Source organism: Peromyscus leucopus, chromosome 9 (assembly GCF_004664715.2).
Source record: "Peromyscus leucopus breed LL Stock chromosome 9, UCI_PerLeu_2.1, whole genome shotgun sequence".
NCBI classification, from domain to species: Eukaryota; Metazoa; Chordata; class Mammalia; order Rodentia; family Cricetidae; genus Peromyscus; species Peromyscus leucopus.
The window spans coordinates 19,240,000-19,260,049 of record NC_051070.1 but is presented as its reverse complement, the minus strand read 5'-3'; the positions used below and the strand labels follow the sequence as shown (position 1 = coordinate 19,260,049).

General features: G+C 35.3%; 1 protein-coding gene across 17 annotated transcripts in view; it reads right to left on the bottom strand.

Annotated features, from left to right (window-relative positions):
- Window positions 1-11,578: 11,578 nt before the first annotated feature.
- The window catches only part of Rbm26 (RNA binding motif protein 26), a 65,647-nt gene continuing 57,175 nt past the window's right edge, over window positions 11,579-20,050 (bottom strand). For 6 of the 17 annotated variants that reach the window (XM_037208331.1, XM_037208336.1, XM_037208332.1 and 3 more), the window contains one exon: window positions 17,665-18,403. In XM_037208331.1, the coding sequence (XP_037064226.1) occupies window positions 18,314-18,403 (90 nt within the window). In that variant the 3' untranslated portion in view covers window positions 17,665-18,313. Of the gene's footprint in view, window positions 12,894-16,563; window positions 16,623-17,232; window positions 18,404-20,050 lie in introns of those variants that run through there. The other 11 variants (XR_005092123.1, XR_005092128.1, XR_005092129.1 and 8 more) reach the window with 7 other exon arrangements.

Sequence of the window (20,050 nt, the reverse complement as noted above, 5' to 3'; positions counted from 1 at the left end):
TGCCCTCAGCTTCCTGGTATGATTTCATAAAAAATTGTTGATGAGTAGATGTGTACTCTAAGGACTTAAAGTAGAAATGACTGGTTTTTATATATAAAAGCTTTGATTTGTAATTCTTTTAAGGTTTTTAATAAGATTACTTTTTGAGATAAATAATAAAATGATTGATCCTTTGTAACTGCAAACAGCTGTCTGCCAGTACAAAAAAGAACTGGCTGAAATATACTTGACTTGCTTAAAACCTTGTTAAATTACAAAAGAATATTCATTCCTCTTGCACATAGCTCCCTGAGCCCTGAGGAGAGGGGTTTGATAAAGTCATCCCATTTAGGACAATGTTCCAAAGTCTCTCACTTTCTGTACATTGTTTAGTTTTGGTTCTGTGTTCTCACCTACTTCAAGATGGTTCTCTGATGATAACCATAATGCATGCTACATATACATGAAATTTTCAAAGAACATAATTTTCTGTTAAAAAATTTCCCCTCCCCAATCCTTCCAGATCCTCCCCAGCCATTCAACTCCATGTCCTTTCTTTCTTTCACTTCAAAAAAATCAAAGAATAAACCAAGCCCAACAAACAGAAACACACACATAAACACAATCCCATAGAAGCACAAAATCAGAAGCCATAATAATAGAAGCTGAAGACTAGTAAGTAAAAAACTGCCCAAAGTGGTGAGACAAAAAGTCTACAAAAGCAACATTTAACTCATTTTGTGTTGGCCATCTACTACTGGGCATGAGTCCTACCCTCAAGAGTGGTTAATAGGAGACTCCAATGGAGAAAACTAAATTTTCCTCTGCAAGCAGGTGTCTTAGTTAGGAATACTACTGCAATGACAAAATACAATGACCAAAGAGAAAGTTTGAGGAGCAAATTGTTTATTTGGTTTACACTTCTATATGGCTGTTCATCATGGAAAGAAGTCAGGACAGGAACTCAAACAGGGCAGGAACCTGGAGACAAGAGCTGATATAGAGACTATGGAGTGTGGGAGCTGAGGTGGGGGGTGGGGGTAAGGTTGCTGCTTACTGGCTTGCTCAGCCTGTTTCTTAAAGAACCCAGGACCATCAGCTCAGGGATAGCACCAGCCTCAACAGGCTAAGCCTTCATCATCAGTAATTAAGAAAATGCCATACAGACTTGCATACAACCCCATCTTATGGAGGCATTTTCTTAATTGAGGCTCCCTCCTCAAATGACTCCAGCTTATTTGTCAAGTTGGCAGATCTAGCATGGCAAGTGTCAACTGCATATAGTTTCTTGGTCAAGGATAGAATCTCCTATGTCCCCCTCTCATCACTGGCACCGTCTGGTTTGTACCTGTGCTGGCACTGTGTATGCTGCCTGGGATGGTCTGGAAGAAAATAGACCCCAAAGGAGGGGCACTATTAGGTGTGACTTAGTTGGAGTGAGTGGGTATAGCTTTGTTGGAGGAAGTGTGTCATTGTGGAGACGGACTTTGAGGTCTCATATATGCTCAAGCCACACCTGGTGACTCAGACCACTTCCTGTTGCTTGCAAGATATAGGACTCTCAGCTCTCTCTCCAGCACCATGTCTGCCTGCATGCCATGTTGCACCATGATGACAATGGACTGAACCTCTGAACTGCAAGTGAGTGACCCCAATTAAATGTCTCCTTTATAAGGGTTGACATGGTCATGGTGTCTTGTCACAGCAATAGAAATCCTAAGACATCGCCAGTCTCTGAGTTCATATGTGCATCAATCCTTGGAGTCTGAAGGACACTATTTCTTTGGAGTAACCCATCCCCTCTGACTCTTTTAACTTCCTCTTGCACATAGCTCCCTGAGCCCTGAGGAGAGGGGTTTGATAAAGTCATCCCATTTAGGACAATGTTCCAAAGTCTCTCACTTTCTGTACATTGTTTAGTTTTGGTTCTGTGTTCTCACCTACTACAAGATGGTTCTCTTGATGATGACTGAGCATAGCACTGCTCTATGAGTATAGCATAACACCATTAGGAGTAATTTTATTGCTGTTTCTTTAGCAGAATAGTATTTAATTTTCCCCTATGCTGATGACCTATCTAGTCTTAGCTTCTTGGCCACCTGAGTAGTGTCAGACCCACATGGATTCCATCTTACAGAGTGGGCCTTAATTTCAATCAGAGAGTAGTTGGTTACTTCCCTCAGTTTTTGTGCTACTTTGGTTAAGTTTCTGGCTTCCCTTTGTTTCTCATGCTTTGCAAATTGCTTTCATATCTTTCTGCTACACTTAAAAACCCCAAAGAAAGCCATTTTCAACAGCAGACACCTGTAGTTTTAGCTATGTTGAAGGCCCAAGTACAAGAACTATTTGAGCCTCAAGAGTTTAAAGACAGTGGAGGCAACACAGCAAGACATTAAAGAAAAAAACTCTAAATATTTATTTTCTGTCTGCATATCCTTAACATTCTTTGGCTTTCATATCTATAATGGGAGGAGGGGCTGGAGGGATGGCTCAGCAGTTAAAAGCACTTACTGCTCTGGCAGAGGACACAGGTTCAGTTCCTTGCACCTACATGATGGCTCACAACCACCAATTCCAATGTATCTGATGCCTTCTTTTGGCTTCCATGGGCTTCTTCATGCCTGTAGTTCATATAAACTTACACAAAACCATTTTACAAATAAACCTTTAAAGATGTATCTCATTCCCAAAACATTTTCTTTCACTTTGAACACAATACCTTTCTCCCTCTTTGAATTCATGGCATATCCTATCCTACCTAGATTAAATGGAGCGTTCCTTCTACCCTTAACCTCCAGACTCTCATTCTTATTGGTTAAATTAAGACTCTCATCCAAAATTTGGTTTACATCTTTACACTACATAGTGGCTTTTTTTCAGTGTTTCAAGTGCACTGTATTTGCTCCCCCTAGCCATTTTTTTTTTTTACAAACCAATAATGTATTTTCTTTGAGTAGCTAAAGCTCCTCCCAGAAACCACTGATTAAATCAAAGTCCCCCAATGCCAGGGGTATGCTCTCTACATATGAGTTTTTGGTCAGAGAAGCCCAAGTCCCCCTAAACTGCTGTTGGTTGCCCACCAGAACAAGATTGTTAAAATCTTATTGCTGAAGACACATTTTTGTTGTTATAGGACTTACATAAATTTGAAACTGAACTAGAGGCTTGCTCTCTACTAGCTAGCTTTATTGGTACTGAAAGGTGCTATGAAGACTACTAGTGGGAATTACCAGCAAGTTTTACTCGGCTGTGGATGTTGCATGCTTCACTACTGACCGCTAGGCACACAACAGTGCAACAGTGGCATGAGTTAGAGGTAACCAACCAAACCTTACAGATTTGAGGACTGCTCTACAGGAGGGAATTCAATGTCTGGCATTGTAAATGTGGTCAAAAGCCCACAACCGGAGTGGTCATGGTATATAGTGCAGAAGTGACTGTTATTTGTTAAATGGCATACTGTGTACATAGAATTGCTAATAGGTTAGTGTTGCTGTCAGCTTCAGTTAGAGGGGCTTCTTTTATAAGTGGAACTCCATTACTACAGCAATTCCAAACTAGTCAAAACTGCTGAGATTGTTGACTGTTCAGTGTTCAGGCCTAAAAGCGACCTGTATTTCACCCCACATACGCATACACACAAGGCTCAGGGAATACAGCAGAAGAGGTGAGAAAGGAGTAGAATGGCCACCAAAGCTTTGAACTTTCTGCAGTAGTGACTACCTACAAAGGACTGAGTCAGGCAACATTCCATCCATCATAAATGGGGAAGGGCTCATGAGGCTTCACCTCTCTTTGAGTAACTACAGGCTGTTTAATGGTTGCTAGAGAGAGATATTCTTCAGTGGCATAGCTAGCCATAATCCTGTAATTAAATTAACCCTAATTAAACTCTTTGGAGAATGATTACCCACACCCACACCGAGAGAGAGAGAGAGAGAGAGAGAGAGAGAGAGAGAGAGAGAAGAGAAGAGAGAGAGAGAGAGAAGAGAGAGAGAGAAGAGAGAAGAGAGAAATGAAAATAGAAAGGGAGAGCTGGTGAAGAGGAATAGGATCAGTGGGAGGGAACAAAAGAAAGTAATGGGCATGAATATAATCAAACTATACCACATACATGTATAAATACAAGTGAGACTATGTATTACCATAGACTAATAAAAAGCTTGTTATAAGACTGCTTTCCTCTACTGAACTATTGTTGTTCTCAGATATTAACTGAACTTCCTTCGGAAGCCTATTTACACTGCCCGAGTTTAGTCCCTGAGGCTTTACACCTCCCCAGGACCATGTTTCATTCCTTCCAGCTGGTAAGTTGCAAAGATACATTTGCTTATCTCTCTCTCCTACCACCTTTGGATGGCTTCAACTTTCCATAGCTAAAGTAAGGACTAGTAAGGTAAAGCAAACATTCATTTGTTTAATTATCACCCACTTCCTCGGGTATCACCCATTTCCCAGTCTAACAGCTATAAGCAACAAAAGGAATGGGAAAATAAACAGCATACAATTGGAGTCACTCCATTTAGAACAAACTCCATATGTCACTTTTCTCTACCTCTAATTTCTCTTTTAAAAAATAACTTTTTGTTTGATTTTTCGAGAAAGGCTAGAAGTTTGGCTGTCCTGGAACTTTCTCTGTAACCAGGCTGGCCTCAAACTCAAGAGATTCCCCTGCCTCTGCCTCTAGTGTGAAGAACTTTGTGAAGACTAATTTTATTGAGAATTTCATACAATTTTGAATATATTCACATACCACCCAAGTCCTCTCATAACCATCCTTTCCACCCTTCCATCAGACTTTCCCCCTTTCCTACTGAGTACAGTTTGTGTTGCCCAGTTAATCTTAGTAGAACCTGCCCTGGCTTATGGTGGACCTACGAGGGGTCACACAATTAAAAGAAAAACTGATTCTTCCTCACCTAGCAGCTTAACAATTGTCAACAGCTTCTCAGCTAATAGTGGAATTTTGTGCCAATTTTCCCCCACCCTACCCCCTTATACTCTGGGACTTTATATGGCTGCAACTTGTGCACATCTTGTGCAAACTGTCACAATCTCTTGAGTTCATATGTGAAACTGTCCTGTTGTGTCTGCAGAACAGCTTTCCTTGATGCTATCTACTATTTCTGACTCAAGATCTTTCTGCTCCCTCTTTCAGAAGGGTATAGCTCAAGTTCTTGCAAGTATTCATCCTTTACAGGTGGAACATTTCATTCCAAGGTATTTCTCCAGATTCTACAATTTCAAAATGTAGTGAAAATGTTGCTCTTTGAGTACTTTTCTAAATCAAACCTCAATTTAAAATTTATACACAGACATAAAGTAATAGGAGTCTGGGGGAAGAGAGGTAGCTCAGGGGTTAAGAGCACTTGATGTTCTTCTCGAGGACCTAGATTCATTTACAAGAAGCCACATAACCTCACAGCCTGTTAACTCCAGCTGCAGGGGACCCAATGTCCTCTTCTGGCCTGCATGGGTACTGTAAGCACCCAGGCACACACACATAGACATAAATCTAAATAACAACAACACACATATACATACAGGGCAAGCAAGGTGGTGTATACATTTAATCCCAGCACTCAGTAGGCAGAGGCAGATGTATTTCTTTGTTTAAATCCAGCTTGGTTTACATAGTACGAGGCACAGAAGACATAGCTAGAGAGACCCTATCTTGAAACAAAAAAATACAGATTTCACAATTCTTTTAAACTAAAATTTTCCCAATCTATTAGATCTTAAAACTGTACAAAGCCACAAGCAGGATGCTGACAATGACAGAGTTCCATAATTAAGAGGGGGTTCCTGTAGCCCTTTTAGTCACATCTACTACCCTCCCATTATAACACCTCAAACACTTACAGCCAAGACCAATCCACTCACCACTATCACATTTCAAGAATTACATATAAATGGAATTTCACAATAATTTTTTTGAAATTGCCTTGCTTCACTTAGCACTATCTCTAGAAATTCATCTAGGTTGAGTATGTATCAATGGTTGGCATTATGCTTTAATGTAACAATATAAATTATACTCAAGTCCTTGTATCAGAGAAGGTAAAAAGTGCCAAGTGCCCAAGTATATACCTGTAGTCCCAGCTACTCAGGAGGCTGAGGCAAGATGATGACTTCAGACCATGAGTTCAAGTCCAGCCTGAGGAACAGTAAAGCTAGGCTCAAAATAAACAAAAGCAACAAAAACCAAATGGTGACTTTGGAACCACTCAGATTGCAAGTGTACACTCTACCTTGATTGTGTCCAGGAGGAAAGTGGTCCTCTACATAAGTGCTTCTCCAATGCATTCCTTCTCAGGAGTTTTAATATTCATTAACCATCAGTAAAGCTTACCAGGTGGGAAAATCAAACTGTACTGCCTATTTCCAGGCAGCTTGCAATCTAAAACAGCTTTCACAATGCACATTACAGAACTCTTATCTCTTCTCACCCTGGACATCTTCCAAGGCTCTACTCTTCCATAAGTACTGTCAAATTGGGGGCTGCACCTCGACAAAAAAAAATTATTCCTGTTACTAAAAAAATAAAGCATGTTATGGAATAGTTCATTAACTAGGCAAAGATGTGTTGCATTTCTTTATACAGCATTTGTTTAATGGTATAAAGATGTGCTACATTTGTTTATGCTGCATTTAATTATTAAAGATGTGTTGCGGTTTCACCTTGCCTGCCTAAGGCACCTGGTTAGTCTAATAAAAAATGGAATGGCCATTAGCCAGGCAGGAGAGGGATAGACAGCACTGGAGGGAAGAGAGAATAAGCAGGAGGAAGACAGGGAGAATGAGAAAGAAAGGAGGTAGAGAGGGACATGCCCAGGGCCAGCCAGCCAGCCAGAGGACATACAGAAGGGAAAAAAAGGTAAAAAGCCCCAAGGGAAAATGTAGATGAAGAGAACAGGTTAAAATGAGTTATAAGAGCTGTTGGGGCAAGCCTAAGGTAAGGCCCCATCATTTATAACTAATAATAAGTCTGTGTCATGATTTGGGAGGTGGTTGGTGGCCAAAACAAAGAATGCTACAAAAGTAGGTTTCTATAAAATGCTTAATAGATGTAGTTTTTGCCCCATTTAGTATTACAAGTGATGTGTGAAGTTTGTCACAATTAGTAAGCTCAGTCACCAAATCACTTTTCAACACCCTTCTTTTTATTGAAATTACTATAGTTCTTCCACTCTACCACAGCGATTTTATGTATAATTTCTAAATTTTTCTGTTTAATGCTTCTTTAAATGAGATCTTTGGGATAAAAATATTTGAACATTAGATGACTTCAAAAATATCAAGGGCTTTTATAAGCTTACTTTGAAAAAAAAATGTGACTTGTACTTTCTGCTCACTAAGCAACTTCATTAACCTCATATTCTAACTCCCCCAAGCCAGAAAGACTAGGACGCAGCTCAGTTGGTAGTTCCCCTTCCCACGGGTACAGGCACTGAGCTTGATGTCAGCATCTTGTCTTCCATAGATAACGCAGCAAGTTCAAGATCAGCCTGGAGCACATGTGATTATGCTTCCAAAGTACCCAAAATTGCTAAGAATCCTGATTTTCAGAGCACTGAATAAAATATGTATTACATTAACTCCAATAATGCACATTTTAAGCCTACAGTGTACCAGTAACTGAGAATGTAAAACTCTACAATGCAAACCTTCAATGACTTAAACCACAGTCATACTTTTCTATACCAAGTTTTCCTAGTTAAATAAAAACATTGCCATCAGGTAGATAACCCAGAAAATATTCATGATTTGCAAGGAATTGTCTTCCAAACAAAATAGATTACTTCTCTATTTTTAACTGCTTTTTCTAGGGTTGGAGATGGAGCTCAGGAGTAGAACACTTGATGAGCATGCCCTGGATTTCATCTCTAGAAACACCAAACAAAACAGCCTTTTCTTTTGATGACATTAAAAAAAAGAGAGAACCAGACAGAAGTACAACTATTTATTAGCTTATTTTCTTCTTTCACTGTCTATTTTTTAATGCTTTGTGTGTATCAGCATGGACTTCAATAAAAGTATACTTTTTATTCTAGAGAAAAGCAAGTTAGAAGACTTAAAATATTTAAAATGTATTAACAAATTTCTATTTGGCTGGTCTCTGTGTATTCTTGAATATGGTTTAGAGATGGAAATTCCATCCTGGATTTTATCAGTTGTTTGAATAAAAATGAGCATTTACCATGTCTTATACTAAACTATTTAATAACATCATAAAAGTTATTAAAAACGCCACTTCCAAGAACAAGGAACTCTGGCAACAATGTTGTAAAAACATATCACTAACAGCGAGACTGCCCTTCTGACTCCATCTCTAGGCTAAAAAACTGGTAAACTTCAGTAGTTGAGAATGTCATAAAGAAATAACCAGAAGGGTAAAGATATTCTGCACCAGGGCCTCTGAATACATAACTGTGGTTGTTCAGCTTGGGGTTTCTGTGGAACTAACAGTGGGAGTCAGGGTGTCTCTGACCCCTTTGCCTGCTCTCAGAACCCTTTTCCTACTACTGGGTTCCCTCATCCAGTCTTGATATGAGGGTCTGTGCCTAGTCTTATTATATCTTGTTATGCTATGGTTGGTTGGTATCACTGAGAGTCCTGCTCTTTTTTGAAGGGAAATGAAGGAACAATGGATTGGGGTGGGGAGGGGGGGAGCGAACGGTGGAGGGAGGGGGGGAAAGGGGGGGGAGGGAAGGGAAACTGCAGTTGAGATGTATTGTATGGGAGTAGAATAAATAAAAAGAAAAAAGCTGGGTTGCGGAGGCACATGCCTTTAATCCCAGCACTCGGGAGGCAGAGCCAGCCTGGTCTACAGAGTAGTCCCAGGACAGGCACCAAAACTACACATAGAAACCCTATCTCGAAAGAAAAAAAGAAAGAAAAAGAAAAAGAAAAGAAAAAAATTCTAGCTTCCCTACATTATTACATGTAATTTTTAAAAAAAGACTAAAACAGAAAAAAAAATCATTCTTTTGAAGAAATACTTTTGGGTAAAATAGAAACTGACAGCATAATCTGAAAAATACCTACAGGACTGGCTATATATTTGTGTACATGTGTACGTGTGTGTGTTTACATGTATGTAGCTACAAATTTTAACAATTTCATCAAGCACCATTTCTATTAAGAAATATTACTCTTTAAAAACTAAACTTTTATATAGATTATCAAGATTTATACCCTTTAAGATAAAGATGTATTTTTAATCCCCAAACTCTGTCACAATTAGACAGGTTACTATCAAGCTTTTTATACGTGATACATGAACAGCTACAAAGAAACACAAAAGATTATGTAATACTTGTAGCAGAATTAACTACGAAAGGAACATGTTGAATGTGAGAAAAGGGCCCACAGACCAGGTGGGGAAAGGGGGTCTCTATCACCATCAGATTACAAGGAGAACTTCTGAAAACATTTTTATGAATTTGTGAATCACAATGTAAGCATTTTATATATAATTTTACCTTCAGACTCCATAGCAGCCATTCCTAGTCATCACTGCAATACTTATTCAACATAGAAAGAGTTTTTTGGCCACCAAATGGAATCAAGAGAAAATCCAGCAGTAGAGAGGACAAATGGTAATTAAGGTTTGTGCAAGAACGGGAAGAGGCACTGGGGCTACCACACTGGAACCATGGCTGACCTTAAACAATTTCATGTGAGAACAGAGAGTAAAGAGTGAAAGCAGAAACATGTGGCTATTTCTTCACTAACAGTTTCAGAAATCTCAACTGTGTATGCATGGTGGATACAAATCTTATTTATATAAATATAACTGTTGTAAGATGTAGGATAATTTTAAAACATTAACAACTGTTTTTATTAAGACTATTTTATTTTTAAAATTTCCAAAATATAAAAATAATAAACATGAATATTTAATAAACAAAACAACATAATTCAACTATAAATAATAGAAGTGTTGACAACCCACATAAACACAGTTACTATAAACATTCTGTGCATACAAGAGTAATTTTCTAGTTCAAGTTTTACCTTTTCAGTTCAAGTTTTATCGTCACTTTTAAAAATAAACAAGAAAGCTGCTACAGCTTAACCAGTTACTTTCGCTCCCCTCAAAGAGCAGGGAATTTCCCCCATGCCAACACGCATTCATGAAATGGGATAATTATGGGCACAGGTACTAACCACTGGAACAACCCAGTCTTCAAACAAGAAAAGACTCCTTTGGTGTTTTCAGATTCAACAACAGTCCATAGAAACTGAGTTAAAATAAACCACTTATTAAAGAAAATCTTGTGCCAGACAGTATGTTCTGAAGTATTATCACAGGTTTAGGATTCTGAGAATCAAAAGTAAACATGTATGAATGCTTTGCTGATACTTAACTGTATCTTAAGAACATTCACTAAGGTGCTAGAATAAAATCTTGGGGTCAAAAATGAAAATCAGACATCAAGGGAATAACTCATTTCTTTATAACTCATCAAATATTCTGTAAATATCTGTAAGAAATACTCTGCCTTCAGTTGAGTAAAGGACAGATGAGAATTTAAAGCAGAGTAAAATTACATAATTATTTTAGGACTAGAAAAGTTTCCATTTCAAATATGAGGAAAAAACCATGCTTGAATATATTACTTTAAAATTCTAATCAAATTAATAGCCTTCCTCTTATCAAAATAAACTATTTCTTTTGGGAGAAGCTGGGCACAAATAAGGATCCAGTCATTCTGCATCATTTCCTTAAATTATTAGGTATTCTCTAATGGGGCTGGGCTCTTACCCCGATTCAACACATACCACTTTATAATTCTGCGGCTAGCTGGATTACTGTAAGCGAGAATAGATTAAAGCCTAGCAAAGACTAGACAACAGATCCAATGACACTGAAGGGTTTTATAGCACCAATGACTGTTTCCTAAGACACTTGAGGGGACTGTATCACTTTAAAGTATTATCTTGTAAACAAGACCAAAAATATTTAATTGATCTGTATTTTGAGCATAAATATTTATAAATTCTATTAAAAAAAACAACAAATATAGCATGACTAGAGCGACCAAGTGTAAAATCTAAGTATATTGAAAAATATAAAGATATATAAAAGGCTTCCTTAATGCAGTCATGCAGAGGTAAACTGCTCCATTCAATTACACAAAAATGATTCTGTACAGTTATGTACACATCACTCCACGACGAGTTTATTCAGGAACAAATTTTAAAAGAGAATCTTTAGTAACCAACATATAAGGACTTAAATGTAACTGACCAACTGATTTTCCCAACAATTTTCAAAAAATGCAGTGATCTTAAGGAGACGTCAATTTGACTTCTGATTCCCAAGAGCATATTCCATTTTGTTTTGCTTTGTTTTTGATTCAACAGCAAAAGGAAAAAGTAATAGCAAATAACTTTAAGGTGACAGCATGTAGCATTCGCCAATTAACCCATCAAAAGAGTTACTTGCAGGTATGGTCTCTTCAGACAATGTTCTTTGGCTCTAACTTAAGCAGCTACAACATTACCACTGTAAAGACTTCTTTGAAAATAAAAAATATAAACTATTCTGGTATGAATTCCTCATGGCTATCTGAAAATTTGTTAAAAAAACAACAAAAAAGTGTGTCTGGGGAGGGGGGGTAAACAAACAAAATGCCTTGTAGGCTATTAGGTGGCAATAATTACTTAAAATACATGCTTTTCCTTTAACCATGCATGTATAATCAATGTGGATCAAGACAGATAATTTATAACATGACTAATGAGTTTTTTACATTTTATTATTCATGAAGACAACCACAATGCATATTCAAGAGGGAAAAAGTGTTTGTAGGATAACAGCTTTGTATAAGAAAGTATGACTGAGTAGAAATTAAAAAAAGAAAGGAAAAAAAGGCAGAATCAATATAATTTGGATTTTTCTAAGAATGGCTATGTTAGATTTCTCAAATACCTATAAGAATCTATGGGTGAATACTCAAAATAACTTAGTGAAAAAATAATTCTAGTGTGCTATAAAAAAGACTTTGTTAATATTTAGAATGAGAATTTTAATTGTCCACTTTCTAAGTTTAAGCTATATTGCTTACTATTCACACATACACTTTCAAAGCAGCTGAAAACTAGTCTTTAAAAAAACACGTAACACTATTTCCCCTTGCTTGTAAGATTGTCTTTGATGTCTTGATTACAAGTGATGAAAACTGGATAAATTAGACAAATTTAGTAGATGTTCAATTTTAGAACCCATAGGTCATCATTTATTACTTGAAAAGAAATAAAATTATTTTCCTTGTTTTTGAAGAGTTAAGAGTAACAACAAAAGGTTCACTGGAGTAAGTCGCCCTGGCAATCACATGAATGAATGAATACACTCACAAGAACAGACAAATTCATTACAATATGTGAAAAGTACTTTATAGTTTCTCAAAATTATTTTTAGTGGCTATCCTAATTCAATAAATACATCCTAAAAATAAGAAAAATTAAAGCCAAACTTATGTTTAACTTTTTAATTCATTTTCTTCATTCTAAACTGTTCAATTAATGCTCTCGTGGCTTTATAGATTTCCCAGACACAATTCTCAGTTTGGCTGCCATGTAATATATCTCATACGGAAACTAAAAGTCCTTGTTTCTTCTTAGGGTGTTTTACAAATTAAATTGCTATAAAATAAGGAAAGAAAACATTTATGAGTAAGGTCAGAAACTTCACACATTTGATAACACCTCTGGGCCGAGATGTACTCGTACAGACTGGAAAGATAAAATGGTCATCACAGTACATGTAAACATCTGCTCAGATTGGAAAAGGGCAAACCAAATGACAGGATGGTGATATTAACAGTCATCTCCGACAACAGGACAGGACAGGGCTTGCTCATGTAGTCACAAAGCTAAATTCAGGCAGTGATGTTCTCTCTCTGCTGGAAAAAGAGAACAATTATTAAAAAATATATAAATAACAGAAGAACCCAAAAACTGAATTGCAATATGAACTAACTCTAACTTATTAAAACATTTTAAAAAGTCTACTTGAGAAGAATCGAAATTAAAGTTACAAGTTGTATCAAAGATTACCTTTGGACTAAAGTGACTTTTAACAAAACCTCTCTGCACCATACTTTCTAAAAATATTATGTGCCAAGATCACAGCACTACAAAGTAGATGTCATTGGGGGCGGAGGGGAGTTAGAAAATCTAACTGTTCAGGTGGCATTTTTACATAGAGCTGTGGGTAGGCAAAAAAATAAATAAAAATCATGTACAAGCCTCAAGTCAATGTAAATAAACCAAAAGCAAAAGCAAAAATTCCTTAAAGTTTCCCAAAGATTTTCAAAATAATTAGGATATCTTATTTCTTTAAACTCCATATAATGATCATTTCTTCCTTTAATCATCCTATATGACACAAAATCCTAAACCAAGCACCAAGTGCAACAACAAAACTGTTCAAAAGGAACACATAATGAGACAGTGCCTGGCATACGAAGAAAGACTAACTTTAGGTGGATAAGATGAGTGGATGAAATAAAGAAATAGAGGGGAGATTTAGAAAAGATCAAATATAAAAAGTTGATACAAATAAGTAAAATTTAAAAATGTTTTCACTTAAGTAATGAACACAAAATACTAACAAACTATATCAAGTTTTTCTACTAAGCATATCTGTATTCATTAGAAATTATTGATAATGGTAATCATGGCCAGCAATTTTTTTCCTTTCCTAGGAAAATTGGGTAGCTATTTAGAAGATTATGATTCTGTGGGCTAAGAGACAAAAAAAAAAAATACCATTCTTTTCTACAGGATCACATGCATACTGTAGAGCAAGCTCTTTTAGTTCAGGGAATTGAAAAAAGTAAGTTCCTTATTTCTAAGAGAAGGGTGTTTTCTTTTTGGCTTATAAATATTTTATACTGGTGGTTTAAAATCTATGTTATTAAGCGTCCATTTTTAGTTCATAGAATTTTAGAAGAACAAGTATCCTGGGAGAAAAACCCAGAGTGAGTAATCCAAAACTTCCATTAGGACAACTGTGTTTTGAAGGGCCCACTAACTTTTTAAGGGGGTAGGGATATAGGTATTTATATAAACGCCAGAACTAAAACTACTTTTCTGTAATTAGCCTATATTCACTGTGGGGGAGGGATATATTTTGGTAAGATCTGCATATTACTTTGAGACAGTCACTGATGTTTCAACAAACCAAATAAGTAAACCTTTTATTTTGAGCCATTATACCCAATGGTTAGTGTTGCAAGTAAAATTGGAATACAGCCCCTCTTCCCACTCCCCAGAAAGACAGTTCTGATGACAAGATACCTTCTTCAATGAGACTTAGCCATACTTGCTACAAGTAATCAGCTAAAACACTGAAGTCTTATCTTCATAGTAAACTATTGGTTTGTTACATTTGACAATATTACAATAAAACAGACCTATCAATAGTCTTCCACTTCTTGCAACATGTTTTCAATAAGTGTCTGGGCATCAGTTACTTATTTGTTAAAAAAAAAAAAGTTACAATTATCCAATAACATTTAAAACATTGTTTATAGATTAAAAATATGCAAAGTGACAACCATCCCTTGAAGTAATCCTAATCAATCTTTTAACCAGAAATATATAATTTTCCCTGTAGTTGCCTGCCTTGCCTTTAATCTTTTCCCCACTCCCAATTCTACTGCACACCCAGATAACCAGATGTGTACAACAAAGCAGCAAACTGATCAGGAGAGCTGTAGAAATAACAAGGTTTCTACTGCTAGGTGACATACTGTAGAAGAAAAAAATGGAAATGGAAAAGAGGGTATAAATCTGAATTTGTTGAAAATGGTATAATAAACAAATACTTTTATTTTAAACCAAGTTTAGAAGCAAAAAGGAAAGTTACAAATGGGAATGGGAAGAACTTGTAAATACAGAAGTTTACTTGCACTTTATAGGCTAAATTCAACTTGTGCTGGCAAATGCAAGCGTCTGGAAACATACCTACAAAACTTTAACAAGAAGTATTATATAAATTGTTATAATCAAAGCAAAGTGGTTTCCATTGATGAGAAAAAGAACATCAGGTAGGAATAAATGGCTTACAGATAAAAAATTGTTTTGGAATCAAACAAGAATGTATTATCAGGGACAGTAGAGAGATAAAAGAGACATTAGAGATCATTCGGTCCAACCCTTTTCATTTTATATATAAGGAACAAACTCTGGGTAAGGCAAGAGACCTGTCCACAGAGTTAGCTATGACAGAGCTGAGAATGAATCTCTTAATCCTTGTCCAGTTCTCTAAACTAGGTCACCTATGGACCAAATAAAACTTAGTAAGATGGTCTAGTTTGGTGGTTCTCAGCATTTCTAACCATGCATGCTAATAAAAAAAAAAAAAAAAACCAAAGATAAATTAACCCCTAGAAATGACTACAGTATTTAATATTACACAATCTAGATGCCTTAACTGGGGAAATATAAGGATTGATTAGAGGTATCTACCTCCATCATTTGTAACCCTTATGATGAGACATATAATCCTATCATTTAATAAAATGGCCCCAGTGACTGAGGAGACTATCCAGAGATTTTTAAAAAATTGATAAGAATTAACAAGGGAGGTAATTGTCAACCTCACTGCTATAAATTTAAATATGCATCCATTCATTATTTCATCCAACAAACATCTAAGTGCTCACACGAGCCAGGTTTTTCTATAAGCACTAGAGATAAAAAGATGAATAAGACATGGTCCCCTTCCTAGAGGAGCTTGCAATCAGTCTAGTGGGGAAGACAAACATATAAACCAGATAAATTATATTACAACATTTAATATTTCAACAGAGATATGAACAAAGTGCTTTTTAAAAGGGTAAACATATGAACTGTCTAATGACCAGGTCTACTAATTCGTGTAGTATTTTGAGGTAAAGACTATCATGGTTACTATAAACACAATCTCATGGTAGATCAGAAAAAAGGAGACAGCAGCAGAATTCTGTAATTTTCTTTTGTTGTAAAGTTGGTACTGAAATCACAATGCCTGTATGTAGTACTTCCACTCACTCACTCACTTAGGACTTTAGGTAAACCACTCCATTTCTAGCAGCTTGTTTTCTTATTAGTAAAATAAGAATTACCATCTACTTAAGAGGTGTCTTGGGTTTTAAATGAAAAATATAAATGGAGTAAACTACTAGTATTTATAAACATACTCATGAATTAAAAACCCAATAGCAACACATCACTAAATAACATTAATAATTAAAGCCAAATTAATTCTTAAAAAGTACAACTGTGAATCTAATGAATACTGGGAATATGTAATCCTCATGCGAGGGGACCATATCGAGTCATAGTTGGTCTTCTGATTCATTCAAAGCATCAAGCCTCAAAATATTTTAAATTCTTAAGTTATTAGGCAATTTCAGGCTGGGGAAGTTGATGAGCTATTTATAAGCTTAACTGAATAGAACTGGTATTTTTAGTTACCTTTCTAGGGAAATTTACAATAAAAATTGAAGCTATAATCTAATCATAAAGCCAAAAATAGAATGGAGATTTAACTGGCCTTGGAAAGATTTACTTTCTTTATAATACCTGTTTGGTGTAAAGAGAAGAAACGTGAGCCTCTGCCAATTTGGCATCTTTCACGACTACTAAAAAGAAAAGAAAACAAACTTACCTAATGAATCAGAATAGCACATAGTAAACACACAAGAGACTACATAAAAATATACAACAGTCTAAGTAAACTTTAGAGTCATTATTTTAGCAAATGGAATCTGAGTTTGAAATTTTATATATAAATGTATACTAACTGCAAGTAAAAACATTCCTATAAAATTGTACTGCCATAAAAACATAACAACTATAACCCCAGCGTAAGGGGAAAAAACACAAAAATACCATCCAAGTTCTAGTACGGCAGAAGATTGGTACTGCTGGGATTAGGTTTTGATTGTGTTGGCCCCAAAACAGAAGAAAGTAGTTTTGTTAAAATGTGTTTAAAAAAAATTCACTATAATCTTGAGAGGCAGAAATATTTGAAATGAATATAAAGATTTTAAAAAGATATAGTAATCTCCTACACTCATTCTATAAAGAATATATTTATTTCCTGAAAAAGGTTTGGTTAACTTTCAATTAATTATATTCATGTGCCAGAGAATCCACTTTAAAAAAAAATCACAATATTGTTGCAAATGTGAAAGATTTTTATATAAGTATAGTAAACGCACACTTAAAATATCAGACTGGAACACTTACCAAACAGTGTTTTCCTAAAGTAGTATCTATAGTACATTTCTTTATTCATACATCTTCAAATGGTCAAGTTTTCTTTCATACATCCAAAATGTAATATGAAGTTGTCTTATTCACCAAATGTTAGCGCTACTTGAAGTCTGGTTCCAAACTAATCAGCCTGCTTTTAAATTTTAAGACATCTGTTGAAAATTTATATGATCAAACCAAACTGAAGTGGTATAAATTTTAAACATTGGATTGTACATCATTACAAAGGTACCAGTAACCATTATTATTTAGTGATTATAGCTCCTTTTGATAGTTAGGGGGAAGGCAGATCACCATCTGGAATGGTCTGTTTCATTTTCTCTCTTTTTTTCTTTTTTTTTCTTTTTTCTTTTCTTTTTCTTTTTCTTTTTTTTTTTTTTTAAATCAAGGAACATTGTCATGGATTTTTTTTTCATTGCTTTTTTTTTCTTTTTTTTTCTTTTAAGAGACCATTCCACTTTATTTTTAGCATCCAGATGCATAAGAACTCACGTAAAGCAGTCATACACCATTATCATTAACACCCATGTGATAAAATACATACACAAATCCAACAAATGGCTAATACATAGTAAAGCCTAAGCATACTACTATGTAATATTATGAATACATAACTTGGAGACTTTAGGGTACTATGTCATCTATTCATTTTTGAAAACATTCATTAAGATTTTAAATGCAAATTCATTCCTTATTTGGAGTAAAACAAAATCTTCTATGTTATAACAAGTATTGGGTCATAAGTATTCAAATCTATTCATTAATTTACAAACAACCCAAAGAATTCTGTAATGTTCAATAGAAGTATGTAATAAAAACATTGCATATGTTCTATTGTGATGTCTTTAGCAATTGTTTACTGAAATAAAATGCAAACATCAATCTTTCAAAATACAAGATCAGAAGGTAGTTTTCTTCTCTTTTATCTATTTTTGAAATCCATCTTCATCATATTTTACCAAAAATTGTTTTTACAAATATGTAAAAGTACATTAGATAATACTAATGAAACACAGGTAGAGTTCTAGCATATGCAGATCAATGATCAGTCAAATCATCTTCTCCAAGAACGAGATTCATTGTCCTCTTCTTCTTCATCATCATCTTGAAGTAATGAGTCATCCACCAAAGACTCTTCCTGAAACTTTAGGTTAAGATGTATTTAGGAATTTACCCAAAAAAAAGAAAAAGAAAAAGAAAAAAGAAAAAAGAAAGGAAAAAGAAAAAAGAAAGAAAAAGAAAAGAAAGAAAAAATAAAAAGAAAAAAAGAAAGAAAAAAAAGTAACACTTTTAAACACTTTCTCTCTCAAGAGTTGAATACAAATGGTTATCTCTGGCTAATACATTTCAGAAAACAAAGTAAAGCAGTCCTTATCCATTCAAGCTCTACAGTATGTCTTATTGCTTACATGAAGTAAGCCATAAATATCAAATTAAGATTTTGGACATGCCACTTCTCCTACTCTAACAAATCACGCCATCCACTGTACTTCAAAATACTGCTCAATGCTTCTTTCAAAAAGGAATACATCCATTTTCACTGACTTACCCTAACTCTCAACACTCAAATGACCAATAACTTAGAAAAATTCTATCACAATTTCAATTTTTTTGCTATATATAATTTTTTTGAAGGAAAACACCACCTCTTTCTTTCCCCATTCCCTTCATAAAAGCTTTTCAGACTGCTTCCCAAACTTCAAAATACCTAATACCAGGAGCTCTCCTGCTTTTCTCCCCATTCAATTCAAACTCAGGGAAGGACAAAGGTATAATCTAAAATATAAAATGACAAATCATGTACATGAGTTTCAAATACACATTTATTCTTGCATTTGACTATGGATATGCATAACAGACTTGAAATGCTCTTCAAACAAAATGAAGCACCATTATGGAAATCTAACAAATGTAAAACAGAATCTTTTAGTTTCCTTACCTTGCCTTTATTTTTAACTTCAATTTTTTTTCCTATAACTTTTTTCATGATTAAGCAAAACAGAATTGCTTACTTTAAATCTTTTTGTCTCAAGGACTTTATAAAAATCACTGTCCTACCTGCCATACCTTTTAGCCCACTGAATAGCTGGTGATACCTGGGAAAAATACAATCTCCCATACTTATCCTGAAGCTAGAGTTCTGCTGAAAATGCCTCTCTCTCAGCTACATTCCCAGCCCCAGCACATAGTTACGGAACACTATTTTATCATTCAGGGCTCGGCTCTATTGGCAATAGACCTTTAAGATTATTCTGGACAGACAATCATTCTTTCCTGAGGGTTCTGATAGCATGTTGTTCAGATCTTCATTCGGCACATCACTATGCCTGTTATTGTAATTAGTTTCTTCCATTTCTGCCACCACCCTCTTTTCCAGATTATAAGCTCCTTGATGATAGGGACCGTGTCTTATTCATTTTTGTGCCTATCACAAAATCTACCACATAGCAGGTAGTCACTCTAATGTACTAAAGCAATACGAATTTAAAAAGAAGGCTGAAATGTTGATAGAGCAATTGAGTAAAATAAATATCCTAAAATGTAACATTATTACAAGATTTCCTGTGGATACAAATCTAATGAATAATTATCTTCCTGAGGAATTAAAAACTGACATATCACATATTCTTTTTGGGTTAGCAATCAACAATTCTCATTAATCCATAAAATATATAGTTGTCTGCATTTATCTGATCTCCCCTGGCTGGAATATGGCTTAGGAATAAAAGTATTACGTTAAAATCACAGCCATAAAAAAATCACCTTTTATAAATGAATTATGAATAATGAT